Genomic DNA, 15475 nt, shown 5'->3' with positions numbered 1-15475 from the left:
ATAACCTCTTGACTCTCAACGAACTAGCCGGCACGGAAGTGTGTACAAAGTGGTAATAGTGAATTCACGGCGCGAATTCGACGCTTTTCAGCGTGTGATTAATCAGTAAGATGGACAAATACATAGGAAAGGAAGCTTTCAACCGCGCCAATGCACAACCTGTCCGCGAACAGCCCGCTACTTCTGCGCGGGGGGCACGTATCCGTGCTTGGAGGCGTACGACTGGGCCATCTACAGACAATCAACAACGGAGCATTAGCACTGTCTACCCGTCAGCGTACGTTGCAGGACTGTTGCTATCATACCTTGGCCATGAACTCCGGGTGCTCCTCCGCCTCGTGCAGCACGAAGGCCCCCGCCTTGGAGGCCAGGCCGTCGTGCTGACGCAGCAGCGTCTCCGTCTCCTCGGCGGCGGGGCGGTAGGTCATCGTGGGGTCCATGTCCATGTCCAGCGAGCCCTCGCGGAACTGCGGGTGGAAGAGCATGATGAGCAGGCTCAGCACGGCGTTGCCGCACATGAGGAAGCCCACGAAGTAGGGCAGCGAGCCCTCCATGCCGAAGTCCATGAAGCCCACGACGAAGATGAAGGCCGTGCGGCCGCGGTACGTGAACAGGAAGCCGAACTGCTGGCGGATCCACGGCTCCATGTGCTTGAAGCGGCACTCGAAGGCCAGCAGCAGCAGCGCGAAGATGCTGCTCATATGGAGGTGGTGTGTCATATCAGAAAATAATATCATATCGATATGACCAAATGGGCCATGTCATAACGTGACGACTCACATGGCGTAGACAGAGATGAGGAAGCACGTGATGTCCAGCACCACGAGGTTGAAGAGCCCCAGGAAGCCCGCGAGCGCCTGCAGCACCGCCAGCACCACGTTCGCGTAGCGCAGGTAGCGCATGAGCGTCGCCGCCTCCATCATCTTCATCCTGCGTCATATCATATCGCGGACGGCAAATGATTAGGCAATCCGTTTAGAGAAAATTCTCCAAGTGTTAACCGCACTTTTGCCAGTAGGTGGCGGGCGCCGACAGGTTCGAGAGCGACGTGAAGCCGCTGACGTCGCCGATCTCCTGCTGCCGGATGCCGCCCGGGTTGCCGGTGTTGCTCGCGGCCGCCTGCTGCGGGTTCAGCGGCGCGCGCAGCAGCCGCTCCTGGGCGTCGGGGTCGCTGGAGCCGAACATGGGTCAGGATTCGATAAGTGAGTGAACCCACGTGCAAAGAAACTCGGCTAAGTGCGCTATATTTGTGTGCGCACATAAGTTTATGACAAAAACGTATTTTTTTTTTTTTGCAAAACCCGTCTCTGCTGCTAGAAGCGAAATTTGCAATCTGTCCTTCAAAAGCAGAAGTCGAGCTTGAAGACAAGAATTCGAGCAGAACTCCAACTTCGATACAAGGATACAGCCAAAGAACTTCGAGATGAGTTCAAGATAGAGCGAAACAAGAGATAAACTCTAGAAAGCATGGTCATGCACGAGGCCCATGTTGTTGCTTCGAAGAGGGAGTTTGCAGCTTTGGAAAATGAGGTTAAATTTCAAGAGTCACCCACTTCATTTTAAAGTTTAGAATGAAGAGGGTGGCTCTTGAAGACTAGCTTCACGCCCAGGGTGAACGTATAAAGGACCAAGAAAAGAAGATAGCGGGTTGTGCCCAGAAGATAACGGATTGTGCCCGCCTGACTTCCGGCCTCAACCAGTCTCTCGAAGAAGACGAGGTCAAAGATGCCATGGGTTACGTCAAGAGAATGGGGAAGCATCGCTACAATATATATATCTGCTGAAGAGAAGCAGGTAGCTGCCGGTGAGTGCGATAACCAAAGGGGCTCAATTTCATTCACAATCGACACTATTTGCGAGTGTTCAATTCAAAAGGATACACGCACTCTCGACCCCAGGTTTGCACTGCTCTCTTGCTGCTCTACATACAGTCCCGCTGCTTCTTTCGGTCCTGCCTTAATGAACGACGTCAAAAATCGCCCCTTCCTCCCCATTTTACTTACTTGATAAGCTTTGCCTCTTGTGCACGCACTGACGCCGGTTCATTTCTGGATGACTCGGGTGGCGCGATACGTAAAGTCGTCGAAGTATTCCCGCTCACGGTCCACCGAGTCCAGCATGCGCCACTCGGGCGTGTCCACCGGCACCTGGTTGATGAACTCGTTGTCCACGTACTTGGCGTCGGCATCGTCGATCACGTCAGGCACCCACTCCGGCTGCACCTTCTTTTGCTGCAACTCCTCCCAGTCAATGCCCTCGAAGTACGGGTGTTTCATAATAGAGAAGGGCACGGCCTCGTTAGAACCCAAGCGCTTGGATGGGTTGCGCTCGATCAAACCTGCTAGTAGCGACTGCACGTCCTCCGGCAGCTCGGGCGGAATGTACAGGAAGCCCTCGGCGATGTTGCGGTACATGACGGCCTTGTTGTCGTCCTTGAAAGGCGTACGACCGATGTACATTTCGAAGATGAGGATACCCAAGCTCCACCAATCGCATGTCTTGTCGTAAATTGCTGGCGGTTCACCCTTCTTGGGGTTCGCGGCAGCGAGAACCTCAGGCGAGATGTACTCCGGTGATCCAGCGAGCGAGTGGGCCTTCCGGTCATTTTCGTCGCGCGCGTATGTTGAGAGACCAAAGTCCACGAGAACCACGTGACCATCCTTCTGAATAAGAATATTTTCAGGCTTGAGGTCGCGGTAGATGATGTCTAGACTGTGCAAATGCGCCAGACCCGCCACCAGTTCAGCCGCGTACAGCTTGATGCGACCAGGAGTGAGTTTCAGCTCATCGTTCTGGTTCATCGTCAAGTGATGGCGCAGATCGCCACCATTATAAAACTCCATGCCCATGTACACCTTGTCTTCGTTCTGAAAAGCAAACAGCAGCGACGCAACGAACGGGTGTCTCACCTCACGCAGCATATCGCGCTCAATCTTGGCGTTTCTCCGCATATTTTCATCCATGCCAATCTTGGTGATGATCTTAATGGCATAGACATTTCCATCCGGCCCGCGGGCCGACAACACGCGACCGTACGTTCCGGTGCCGAGAACCTTGAGCAGCTCGAAATCCTCAATTTTTAGCGTCGACTTGGACTTGCCTCTGTTCGAGTCTCCCGCCGGTTCGTTCGCTACCGATCCTGCTGCAACACCGCCGCGCACCTGGGTAGAGCCCAAGCCGTTCTCCTCTTCGTTGCTGACCGACGAAGCCATCATGGTGCGCGTGAGCACCTCGACCTCTGTGTCCTCCACTTCCTCGGCTTCGCCCGACAGAATCATATCCCGCTGTCGAATCGCCTCCTTCTGCACCGCCGAGTCCAAATGGTTCACCATGAAGCGGTAGTACTTCCACGTACTGTTAGTGAACCTGCGGTCTCCCGACACGTGCATCATGACGCCATTGCGAATCAGCGCCGTGCCCAGCAGCAGCGCCTCTTCCGCGGTCGAGCACGTCACGCCTCCCTGCATGGGGCGATTGAGTCCGTGGCACAGCATCCACTCCACGGCCTCCTTGCCCGTGATGACATTGGGGTGCGGCTTGAGGTACAGGCTGCGGTCCTTGCCGGGAAGCTCCTGGCGCATCTGCTCGGCGCACGTCCAGAGCTGCCACAGACTGGGCTCGCGCATGATGCGGCTGGAGATGCGCACCTTGCCCTGCACGCGCTTCATCTTGCCGCCGGGGCGCAGCTGCAGGTCGTACCAGGCCACGCGCTCCTCGCCGCTGGTGTTCATGTCCTCGAGGCTGAGCAGCAGGCGGCCCAGGTCCTCGTTCTCCACGCGGCCCTTGTCCTTGCACTTGACCAGCACGTACTTGGCGTTCATGAGGCTCGTCTGGATGCCGAACGTGTACTCCTCCGAGGCGGCGGCGGCGCCGATGCCCAGCGGCTGGTGCGACTCGACGTTGCTCTCGAGCGAGCGCAGCACCGCGGCCTTGAGCGGGCTCCACACGGGGTTGGCCTGGCGCATGGGCGGCGTGCGCTGCTTCTCGCCCTTGATCTCGCGCTTGTTCTCGTCCAGCAGCACCATGGTGCAGTAGGCGTTGCGCGCGCGGCCCGACTCGGCCGGGAGCAGGTCCCACGCCTCGATGGGCGTCACCTTGAGCAGATATCGCCGCTTGGCCTTGATGCGCGTCTTGCCATTGGAGCTCTGGCTCTGGCTCGTGGCGCGCGACGACGGCCTCCGACTGGACATGGGCGACTGGCGGACGGGAGCCTCGGGCCTCGGGGTCTCTCTCTCTCTCTCTCTCTGGGGACGGGGGCAGCGGCGGCACTGCGAGTCGAGTCTCGCGGGGTCGTGCGGTTGTGGGCGGCGCTGCCTATATTCCGCTCGCCAAGTCTGGTTTTGAACTGAGGAAGACGTGGGAGGGGAGGGAGGGAGAACCTGTCAGACAATATTTTACGTGTTTTGTGGACCACACCATACTCGTTTGATACGCGTTTCGTATGGTGATTGCATTGCGAGAATGGAATACCTGTCGTTGCGAAAGATGGCTACCTTTATCCGATTTACAAAAGCGTTGTGATTGACGCCGCGATGGGATCACACTCTGTACCGCAACACCGCCGGCATGAAGCCTCCCTCCTGCGGGCAGCCTTCTTGCCCCGGTATCTATTCGTACGCCGTGAACTTGGGGCTGATTTATTTCTTCCTGCTATCCAGTGTCCGTCCACGTAGTGCATTGCTGGGCTCACAAGTGACCCAAGCTTCAGGCTGAGTACCGCTGCGAAAGAGTCAGGCAAAAATTGGCGTGGGTAGGGCAAAATTTGCATCTACTGGGCGGCCGCACCGAAACGCTTGCTGTGTTTGTCAATATGCAAAGTTTTCACGCGCATCGCTCCGTTTGACGATGTAGTCGATGCAAGTCCTGATCATTGCTGCCACGCGCTGCGTGCACCAAATTATTTTATTCAGGATGGCTAGAATTACATTCAACGAGTAAATCAACTAAAAAGGTTGCATACAAAGTTTCCGTTGACATTTGAATTGCTGAAGTTATCATTACTAGTCTGGCGATGAAGTGTATGAATTAGGGCGTCAAAAACGTTAAAGGGTAAGAAGTACTCGGTGCCACCTCCGTCGTTTCCTCCGTGGTGGACACTCTTAATGGCCGTCCGTCACCTCGGCGGTCTCCTAAGCCTAAGTTGAAGAAAACACATTGGCGAAAACAACCTTTTCGACTTAGGCTTCTTGCCCTCTGTCATTGTATTGGAACGGTTCTTAGTTGGGAAGCGACAGTGCCACTCCCCGACTACAAGTGCGTTTCGTAGACGAATTTTTACTCGCCCCAGTGTTGCTTCGTATATGTACCGTACCGTAAACCACGGGTTCGCCGCTGCAGACCAGATATACTGTATGGGAGTCTTTATCTTAATGTTTGTATGTAATAGGCTAAGCATTTCTTCAAATCCGCAAATTATGGGATGACTGGTCACGTTTAGTTTTTACGCCGTAAAAACTCAGAATTTGCCATCAAATTGTATAGGACGGGAACCTTTTACGAGCGTTGCAGTGAACTCGTGGTTTACGGTACGCACGTACACGGTAGCGGCACATCACACGCACGACGACGTTGTGTACAAGAGCAACTGCAAAATCTTTCACATTATTTTCAAATACACGCTATTCGGGGTTTTGAACGAAAATGACGGAAGAAAATACAATTAGATGGCATGCTACAGTACTGTAAAGTTATGAATCAAATGTTTTGAAATTTAACTTGACGAATTAAATAAATGATAAATTTGACTTCCATACTGTTAAAAGTAAGAATTGATACCATTACTGCAGCAAAACATAGTCGAGCTGTCTTTTTATTCTTGGATATCATCCGTTCCAAGCGTTTTATCACGTAAATTATTATCACATTTTACAAAAAGAAAAGCAACCGCTAAAGATAAAAGTGCTGAGTCTCTCGTCACTACGTCCTCGTTTCAGTGACACCCGTGTCTGCTTCCCACAGCGCAATAACCGCTCCTGCTCGCCTGCCTGCACCATGGCGTCTGTCGTGACCGTGAACGGCATGGACGTGTCTGCGCTGGACGAGCGCGAGTACGAGAGCTTGACGCTGCGCAACTCGCTGCAGGTGCTGCTGGTCTCGGACCCTAAGACGGAGAAGGCGGCCGCCGCCATGGACGTGCACGTGGGGCACCAGAGCGACCCGGAGCAGCTGCCGGGCCTCGCGCACTTCCTGGAGCACATGCTGTTCCTGGGCACGGCCAAGTACCCGGACGAGAACAGCTACAAGAAGTTCCTGAGCGCGCACAGCGGGCGAAGCAACGCGTCCACGTCGCAGATGCACACCAACTTCTACTTCGACGTGCTGAGCGAGCACCTGCACGAGGCGCTGGACCGCTTCTCGCAGTTCTTCATCGCGCCGCTCTTCACGCCGGGCGCGACGCAGCGGGAGATGAACGCCGTCAACTCGGAGAACGCCAAGAACCTGCAGAACGACCACCGCCGGCTGTACCAGCTGCAGAAGTCGCTCTCGAACCCGGCCCACCCGTTCCACAAGTTCGGCACGGGGAACTTGGAGACGCTGGGCGCGACCCCCAGCGACAACGGGGTGGACGTGCGAGCGGCGCTGCTGGAGTTCCACGACACGTACTACTCTGCGAGCATCATGAAGCTGGTGATTTGTGGCAAGGAGAGCTTGCCAGTGCTCAAGGGCTGGGCGGAGGAGCTGTTCTCCGAGATTAAGAACACGGGACGCAGCTTCCCGACGTTTGGAGATGCGGTGCCTTTCGATGAGTCGAGGCTGGTGCGCGTGGTGCATGTGGCGCCGGTGAAGGACCTCCGCGTTATTGATATTTCGTGGCCACTGCCGTCGTTGCACTGGGACTTCCTGACGAAGCCGACGAAGATTTTGTCGCATTTGATGGGGCATGAAGGTCCCGGGTCGATATTGAGCTACCTGAAGGCGCAGAAGTGGGCGAATGGTCTGTCGGCTGGACTGTTCCGTGATAATGAAGACTGGGGGCTCTTCTGCGTGAAGATAGACGTTACGGACGCCGGCATTGAAAAGGTGAACGACGTTGTGGAAGCTGTGTACCAGTACGTGCAGACTCTACAGCGCGAAGCTCCGTTTGAGCCGTGGATTTTCAAGGAGACGCAGGATCTGGCGCTGCAGGACTTCCGCTTCAAGAGCAAGGAGAGCCCCATCCACTACACCAGCCACTTGGCGAACGTTATGCACCGCTACCCGTCCAAGTACATTCTCTCGGGTGGCTATGTACTTTACGAGTACGACGCCGACAAGGTTCAGAAGGTGCTCGACCTGCTGATTCCTCAGCGAATGCGCCTCACGGTGGTGAGCAAGACGTTTGAAGGCAAGACGCAGAGTGTTGAGAAATGGTATCAGACGCCATACTCGGAGGGACCTCTTGGCCCTGAGCTGATTCAGCGATGGACTTCACCTCCTCCCAATGCCGCTTTGAAGCTCCCCCACCGCAACGAATTTATCTGCAGCGACTTCCGAATCGTGACACCACCTCGTCCAGACTCCTCTTCATCAGGAACCAGTGATGAGAGTGTTGCTGTGTCTCCACCAGTTCTACTTCAGCACGATGAACAATGTCGCCTGTGGTACAAGCCGGATGTGCAGTTTCGCAAGCCTAAGCTGATGCTGCATTTCTTGTTGTACTCGCCTTCGCTGTCTACGACCCCGTACCACGCAGTGCTCACCAGCCTTTTCGTGCGCTACTTGAAGGACAAGCTCACGGAGGTATCCTACGACGCAGAGCTCGCTGGCATGGAGTATGAGATCGGCTTCAATTCACGTGCTCTGGAACTACACGTGGGTGGCTATTCGCACAAGCTCCCCATTTTGCTTTGCAAAGTACTGGAGCAGATGCTGGAAATGACCCAGCCCGATTACAAGTACGAAGACGCCGTCTTCGAGCGCGTGAAAGACCGTACAAAGCGCATGTACGAGAACTTCTTCCTCGAGGAGCCCTACCAACACGCAGTTCACGTCTGCGGCCAGCTGCTGGAGATCTCGAAGTGGAGCGTAGACGACAAAATCCGTGCTATCGATCATCTCAACATAAGTGATCTGGCAGCACACAGTCAGCTCATCTTCCAGCAGGTGTTCGTGGAAGGCTTTTTCTACGGCAACCTTCAGCAGAGCGCGGCGCCACCTTTGATGCAACAGGTCCTGCAACATTTCGGTTTTGGCCAAAGCGGAAGCACCTGCAGCGGCAGCTTCCCGCTTTTCCCCAGCCAAGTCACCAAGCCGCGCATTGTACAACTCGCTGATGCAAGCGAGTACCGTTTCCAGCGCCGTGAGTGGAACGCGGCCAATCTCAACTCGGCAATCTGCACCCTGTATCAGCTGGACTGTGAGACGGAAGGAAGCACAATGGCTATCCGTGCGCGTCTCGAGCTTTTTGCGCATATTTTCAAGGAGCCGTGCTTTAACCAGCTCCGCACGCAGGAGCAGCTCGGATACCTGGTGTTTTCAGGTATGATGCGGACAGAAGGCGTGGACTACTTCCGCATCCTGATTCAGTCGGACGTGGCGTCACCGCAGCTGCTGGACCAACGCATCGAGTTGTTCGTCGCTCGCTTCCGATCTCTCATCGCGGAAATGCCCGCAGCGACATGGCAGAAGCAGGTGAATGCCGTCGTGAAGGCACTGCTGGAAAAGCCCAAACACGAGATGGAGGAGTCCATGCGCGCGTGGCGCGAGATTGCGAACGAGACATTCGTTTTCGACCGGCGGCAGCGCGTAGCCGCCTTGGTATCGACGCTGCAGCCGCGTGACCTGCTGGCGTTCTTCGACTCATTCATCGGCGTTGGCGGTAAGCGGCGCAGCAAGCTCAGCATCTGTCTGTACGGTGCGAAGCACCCGTTCCCAGAGCTGGCCGTGGACGAGATCTCTAGCTCCAGCACTTCGACCATCACGTCCACGGGCTTAACTGCTGCCATGCTATTGCAGCAGCAGTTCCAAGACGTTGGTGCCTCGGCAAGCAGCACTGTCAGCAACCACGTCGAACTAATCGGTGACGTCGCCACCTTCAAGCAGAAAATGCCGCTGTTCCCGGAGCGCGCGGCCAACAGTCCGGGCAAGGCCGCACGCCTGTAGACGATCGATAGAGACCATCAATGGGGAAAATATAGGCTAACAAAACAAATGAAAACACCTTCCAAACTAACGGAATGGCATTCATATAAAACATTTACTTGCAAGATTATCAATCAGAGATCGATGAATTAAGTGCTGTTCACGAGCAAACCATGAATCATCCCGACAATTTCACGACGTGGACCAGTTGAAGGCACCGGCCCACGGATTTTGAGCGTCTCATTGAACTGTCGAATTTTCTCATCGTCAACGCTAATGAATACCCACTCGAGATAGTTGGTAACAATACCAAGAGTCCGCTCTAATCACTCCACATCAGACTAAGCTTCGCGGCCGGCCACGTTTTGAGCAATTGGAATATCATCACGTTTTGCCTCGACGATGAAGACAAGCTTCCTGCCACGATTCAACACGAACTCGAAGCGACCGTGCAAATGCACGTTCTATCCTCTTCGACAAGAATCGTGGCATCATCAAACATTAGGCATGCTGCTTCAGTAAGTAACTTTTTTGCTTGCCGTGGTCTCATTTCAGGTCTGAGTGCGTCTGACAAGGACCTCTTGGATTTTGTGTAGATTCCGATAGGCGGGGTCATCTTGGCGGCGTGCTTCAGGCGCGGTGCGGTAATGTTAAGCACTTCTAAAGACAAGCAACTTTCAACTCGATTCAAGCATAGATCAAAGTACGCACTCTTAGTGGGGCACTTCAACTTCATATATAATATATATGTATTATATATAATATATACTATATACTATATTATAGTAGGTATCCACGTTCCTCTTCCACAACTAAAGGTGAACAGGAGCAAGCGAGAGTAAGCCACGATACGTAATGCGCCAGCATTTCAAACCGCGCCTCCCGCCGCGGCCGCTTTTGTTGGAGCAGCCCTTCGATCCGATCGACGATCGTGCTTCCAGCGTGTGCCGACTCTGCGTTTTGCCGCTTGTTCTTCGCCTTGCTCGTCGACCAAAAGCGAGCAGGCGTTTACCTGCGGCATAGCCACTTGAAGTCGATCTCCCCCCATCGGCGGGATCGTCGCCTGTCAGTCGAAGTGCATGTAGCAAAGTTGAAGCGGTCCGCCGCTGTTGATGATGATGTCACGAGCGCATTGCGCCCGTTTTGTCTCACCACGTCGGCGTCACTCGATGCGATTCCACAGGTGTACAGTATCAATCCTCATTTCCACACTAAACGGCCATGGAGCTCCCCGAGGACTGGGCGGCCCGCCGCCGCCCCGCGCCGTCCGCGTCCGCGTCCGCCTCGTCGTCCCCGCTGGCGCCCGCTCCGCCCGCGCTCAAGGCCTCCGTGTCGGCGCCCGACCCGGCCGACGTCGCGCGCTCGCGTTCCTCCTCCGCCGCCGCAGCGGCGCCTCCTCTGCCCAGCCGACCAGTGCTGCACCCGCAGCGCGCGTCGTTGCCCGTGCTGCGCGCGGACTTGGGCCCCCAGTGCGACGTGCCCAGCACCGTGAAGCTGCTGAGCGAGCTGGAGCGGTCCTGGGCCATGTTCGCCGCCTCGTGGAAGGTCGTGGACCTCTTCGCGGGGCTGCAGATCTGGCAGGAGACGCCGCGCGCGGCCGCGTCCGAGCCGCCCAACGGCGTGCTGCTGTCCACGGCGTCCGCGGGGCTCGTGACGTTCCTGGCGGGCCACATCGGCGGCGGCGGCCTGGCCGTGTCCGTGCTGCTCACGCTGCTCGTGGTGGGCGCGGCGCTCTGGACGCTGTCCAACGCGCGCGCCTCGAGCGCCGTGCCGTGCTTCAAGACGCTGCAGGCGGTGGACGGCTCGCCGTCCGAGATCTTCCTCTACCTCATGGGCATCAAGAACTACCCCGTGTGGGACGCCTCGGTCGAGCGCGCCGAGGTCGTGCACACCATCGACGACCACTCGGACATCGTGCACATCGTGTACCGCCCCGTGTGGCTCTGGCCCATGTACGACCGACCGCCTGCTGTAGAGTCTGGATAGCTTCCGTTGATACTATTCGCTGCTGATGATCGATCCTTGCTTCACACTGCAGATGGCTGGCGCCCAGGGACCTGTGCTTGCTGCGCTATTGGCGCCGCGCAGAGGACGGCTCGTACGTCATCTGCATGCAGAGCGCGCTGCACCCGGAGTGCCCGCCCACGCACGGCGTGGTGCGCGCCACGTGCAAGGGCGGCGGCTTCATCATCTCCCCGCGCGCGCTCAGCGTCGCGCAGGGGGACGAGCTCACGTCCATGGTGACCAACGTGGTGCACCTGGACCCGCAGGGCTGGGAAGGCCAGTTGCTGCAGCGCCTGAACGTCATGCACTTGTACGTGCGGCCGCAGGTGCTGGCGCTCACGGGGCTCAGGGACGTCATGGAGGCGCGCAAGTACGTGTGCCCCAATGTCCCCGAGGAGTTCTCGGCAGCGCTCGCGGCGTCTACAGAGGAGCAGCAGGCGAACGCGGCGGCGCAGGATGGAGAAGGTGCTGCTGGTGCTGCTGGAGACGCGGAAGCTCCTGCTTCGCAGCTCGAGGAGTTCCCGAGCAACGTCCCGCGGTCGATGTGGGCCGAGCCGGATGGCGGAGCTATGATGGTTCGCGGCCCGGACTACCTGACTGACCGACGGAAGATCCCGTCGCAGTCGCCGTACTTCCGCCTCGTTGGTATGGACCTGTACGAGTCGTCGGAGGTCATCGAGCACATTGCCTCGCGCGCGGACAACCCTGTGCAGCGCGAGTTGAAGCGTCACGAGGAGCGCGGCACGGAGATGCCCTTCACATTCGTGATCAACTTCGTGGTGCCCGGGAACCCACGCATCAACCTGGTGTTGTATTATCAGGTGCCACACCCTTCCATTCTCACGGACGGCTCGCCGGCCACCGAGCTGATGGCCGACTTCTTAGAAGGCTCGGACGAGTTCCGCAACGAGCGCTTCAAGTTAATTCCCTGCATCGTGGAGGGAAGCTTCATCGTGCGCCAGGCCGTGGGCTCCACCCCAGCATTGATCGGTAAGAAACTGCGCCAGCCCTACTTCCGCGGCAAGCAATACTTCGAGCTGGACGTCGATATCGGCTCGTCGGCAGTCGCGAACCGCGTGGTCGGACTCGTGTCGGGGTACACGAAGAAGCTGGTGATCGACATGGGCTTCGTGCTGGAAGGCCAGAACCCGGAGGAACTCCCCGAGAGACTTTTCGGCAGTGTGCGCCTGGTGCATATCGACCTGGGCGTCGCCAAGAAGCTCGCCTAAATCCTGTGCGTACGCATGCATGTTGAAGCAGACCATAGACACACACGCAGAGGCAAACAAAAGGAGGTCTCACCGCCTCAACCCCGTTAGAAGCAGCGGTATCGTAATGCATTGATGAACTCACAGCCATCTGCTCACCCCACCCTCGTCCATCCTGCCCACCAGTTGCTAGGACAAGGCATCGGCTGTTGAGCGACAAGCATCCAATGCCGAGACCCTAGAGGATGCGACAAATGCACTCTTGGTTCGAAGCTTCTCCTGGAGCTCATCACTTCCTTCCGGCGCGGACAGGCACTCTGCCATATTCCTCGGGAGAGACCAACCTATGCCGTCGACTCGGTACATTTACGCGGACCTCGATGCTTTAAACCAGGATGTGTGCGCGTACATGCGCGCGCACTCGAAAGAGTTTTCACATGCAGAGCTGTCGAAGTATTCGCCCATCAGTGCCTACAAGCTGACGGAGCTGCTATCGCATCCTGCTGGAGCGACCAAGTACTTCAACGGGAGCTACTACTACTTGAAGCTGAAGGACGTAGAAGCCTTCCGAGCTGCTGGGTGGGATATGAGACCGAAGAGTGCGTCCAAGCATCGCACCCTCGGCCATTTACCCAAGCCCAAGCGCGGTGACGACGCGGATGAATCGAAGACGCTGGTGCTTGTGGCCGGAAAGCTAGCTGCTTCTGTGGTGCATGGCGTGGACAAGTACTTCGAGGCTGGCTGGCGAGTACAGTGTTATTGCTTTCGAGACCGAGACTCCAAGGTGTACGATCGACTGGCAGCGGAGCACCCATCACATTTCCAATGCACCTACTTGGACAACTCAGTCAGGAGTCTGATCAAGGAGATTTCGGGCGACTACGAGATGATGTTTACAGCCAGAACTGCTTCCCACGAGTTACCTGGGGGCGATACGTTGAAAGCTTCTCCCGGAGATCCGCCATCAAACAATTTTACGAGTTTGTACGAGCATATTCACGAGTTGCAGGAGAAGGTCCTTGCTATGGAGGCCGATTCAGAGAACCGGCGAACGAGACAGCACGATGAGATGCTTTACCAACTTCAGCAGCAAAAGGAGGCATTTGAATATCAGCTCAGTAAACAAGACGATGAATTCCAGAAACGTCTGAGGGAGCATCGAAAGGCTACGACATTCCTGCGCAAGCGCCATGAACAACTGGTCGATGAGCGTGTGGGGGTTTGCTCGAATGAATTAGCAGCGGCATTATCGAACCTTGGAGAGTTGTCCGAGCGTGTTAAGCATGATGTGTGCGAGTATCAACGTGCTCGTCTTGACGAAGAGCTCACACGCTGGAGGCAGGAGACAGCTAGCAGTTCCGCGCCCGGAACGAGCGGCTATAAGCAAGACACGCGTCTTAACTCGACGTTGTTCGACGCAGTGGATGTTCTACTCAAACAAAACGGAGTTCAGACTGGTATCAAAAACTGGAGAGCTGCGCTTGTGGTACTCCTAATCCACAAAACCGCAGCATGGCTATCCACCGCTAGCTATGGCATGGATTTGGTAGGCGTGGTGGCGACTTCTATCGCACTAGTAGCGATTGCTTCATGCTTCGTCGATGCGGTTTGAAATGGTTACGCCACGTTCTAATTCGTGGGAATAGCGTTGCCGTTTCTGCATAAAATCGCATAATGAAAGAAAGAACTGAACATGTTTTCGAACGGAGATTTTGTGTTGCCACCACAGATGACATAATGCAGGCAACACGTGTAAACGATGGCCAAGCCTCTCTCACTGTAGTGCTCACAGACCCCCACGCGCCGATCAACGAGTACGTGCATTCAAGCCGCTTTCGAAACCGAGTTGCTCGTCTTGCAAACGAGAGACATCCGTATAGCCGATCTTGACTGGGAAAACGCTGTGGTGAACCCCAACTTGGGGCCTGGTAGAATTCAATGGGGGGCATTGGAGCAAGAAGCGGCTGAACAGGGGGTGTTTCCTCAGGTAGTCATCCCAATAAAACTTAGCAGCAGTGATCGGACGACGGAGAGGAGAACTGAGCCAGCGTTGGTGGTGACACAAAATACAGTATCTCCAAAGACAACGAATCAAGTGTCGTCGGTGAAAGCAGATGAGCTCAAAGACATCGTGAACAGCCTTTCAGTTGTTGTAGAAAAACAACAAACGCTAATCAAGGCTAACGATCGGAGAATCGCCGTTCTAGAAGGAGACAACGTAAGAGGTTCACAGCTGTGCAAGGGGCGACCAAGAAGATCATATATGAATAACAATCGCCGCCTCTGTGGGGGGAGCATGAATCGTGTTGGGCGGTCACAAGACCATAAGCATACCAAAATCTTAAGGCGCTGCAGCAGTTTGCCATCTCCGCAATTTTTATTGCTATGTTTAAAAGGCTTCTTTAAGGGAAGTTCACGTGGCCATTTTACCATTACTTCGGATCTGAGGCACGCGACTCGTGTGACCCTCGTTGATGATCAAGTACTTAAGTACGGTTGATCAAGCAGACATACGACGCAGTATATGCGATTCGCTCAACGCAGTTCGACAATGCAGAATTGTGTGATGGCTCATGGCTGAGTAATGATACGTCAAGAAGCCACAGACGAATCAGTCTCAACATTTAATTCGTACTTGGTTTGTGCAAAGACCCCATCCCAAGCTGTTGTCTGTGGTCGAAGTAGCTACCAAACGGTGTGGATTGGCAAGCTCCAGAGAAAACTTTACATACATCGACGCGTCAATATCGGATAGTATAGGTACTTACGGTCGATTTGATCCCCGCACTGTGCCGGGTTGCACACCATGCCGTACGGTACGAGCAAGGCTCGCAGCATGCAACGAATGAGGCCACGACTAATATAGCGAGGTGCTTCCGGGGCATTTGGTGGACAGTGTATCGAGATCGGGGTGGTTGGATACAGAATCAGAAATGAACTGCTAGACCCCCCTACAGTTACTAGCCAGCCCGTGCTAACAAGAACGAGTAAATTGAACGTCTTGTCGACGTCGAGGATGCTGCCGAGATTACGAATTTGGAATGCAACTCAGACTGTGTGTGTGGTCACGAACTATGACAATGCCAATCGCAACATGAGGAGCCTCGAGAAATACCTGTTCCCGAGGATGGAGCAGAGGTGGAAGACAGGCTCAATTTTGCAGGGGCCAGCATGGTCACTTTTCCGGAAGAATCCAAACGCGG

At 55.5% G+C, this 15475-nt stretch overlaps 5 protein-coding genes across 7 annotated transcripts; 3 read left to right on the top strand and 2 right to left on the bottom strand.

Annotated features, from left to right (window-relative positions):
- Positions 1-177: 177 nt before the first annotated feature.
- On the bottom strand, positions 178-1185 carry IUM83_03040 (Protein kinase; the record flags this gene model as incomplete). Its single annotated transcript, XM_067927011.1, has 4 exons — positions 178-231; positions 306-693; positions 781-930; positions 1007-1185. The coding sequence occupies 4 exons, from the start codon at positions 1183-1185 to the stop codon at positions 178-180; spliced, it is 771 nt and encodes a 256-aa protein (XP_067784185.1).
- Positions 1186-2042: 857 nt separating this feature from the next.
- On the bottom strand, positions 2043-4190 carry IUM83_03039 (AGC/RSK/RSKP90 protein kinase; the record flags this gene model as incomplete). Of its 2 annotated transcripts, XM_067927010.1 has the most annotated exons (2): positions 2043-2048; positions 2142-4190. In XM_067927010.1, 2 exons carry the CDS (start codon positions 4188-4190, stop codon positions 2043-2045), a joined length of 2055 nt encoding a protein of 684 aa, XP_067784221.1. The 2 variants fall into 2 exon arrangements, with proteins under 2 accessions (XP_067784221.1, XP_067784220.1); XM_067927009.1 differs by having other exon boundaries at positions 2043-4190.
- Positions 4191-5991: 1801 nt separating this feature from the next.
- On the top strand, positions 5992-9081 carry IUM83_03038 (Insulin-degrading enzyme; the record flags this gene model as incomplete). The annotated part of the gene is made up of 1 exon (XM_067927008.1): positions 5992-9081. One exon carries the CDS (start codon positions 5992-5994, stop codon positions 9079-9081), a length of 3090 nt encoding a protein of 1029 aa, XP_067784079.1.
- A 1200-nt stretch (positions 9082-10281) lies between these two features.
- IUM83_03037 (START-like domain) lies at positions 10282-12293 on the top strand (the record flags this gene model as incomplete). The annotated part of the gene is made up of 2 exons (XM_067927007.1): positions 10282-11012; positions 11099-12293. 2 exons carry the CDS (start codon positions 10282-10284, stop codon positions 12291-12293), a joined length of 1926 nt encoding a protein of 641 aa, XP_067784225.1.
- Positions 12294-12618: 325 nt separating this feature from the next.
- IUM83_03036 (uncharacterized protein) lies at positions 12619-13884 on the top strand (the record flags this gene model as incomplete). Of its 2 annotated transcripts, XM_067927006.1 has the most annotated exons (2): positions 12619-13483; positions 13555-13559. In XM_067927006.1, 2 exons carry the CDS (start codon positions 12619-12621, stop codon positions 13557-13559), a joined length of 870 nt encoding a protein of 289 aa, XP_067784224.1. The 2 variants fall into 2 exon arrangements, with proteins under 2 accessions (XP_067784224.1, XP_067784223.1); XM_067927005.1 differs by having other exon boundaries at positions 12619-13884.
- Between the last annotated feature and the right edge of the window lie 1591 nt (positions 13885-15475).

The sequence above is a fragment of the Phytophthora cinnamomi genome, assembly GCF_018691715.1.
Source record: "Phytophthora cinnamomi strain GKB4 chromosome Unknown Contig92, whole genome shotgun sequence".
NCBI classification, from domain to species: Eukaryota; Oomycota; class Peronosporomycetes; order Peronosporales; family Peronosporaceae; genus Phytophthora; species Phytophthora cinnamomi.
This window is presented reverse-complemented; position numbering and strand designations above follow the sequence as displayed.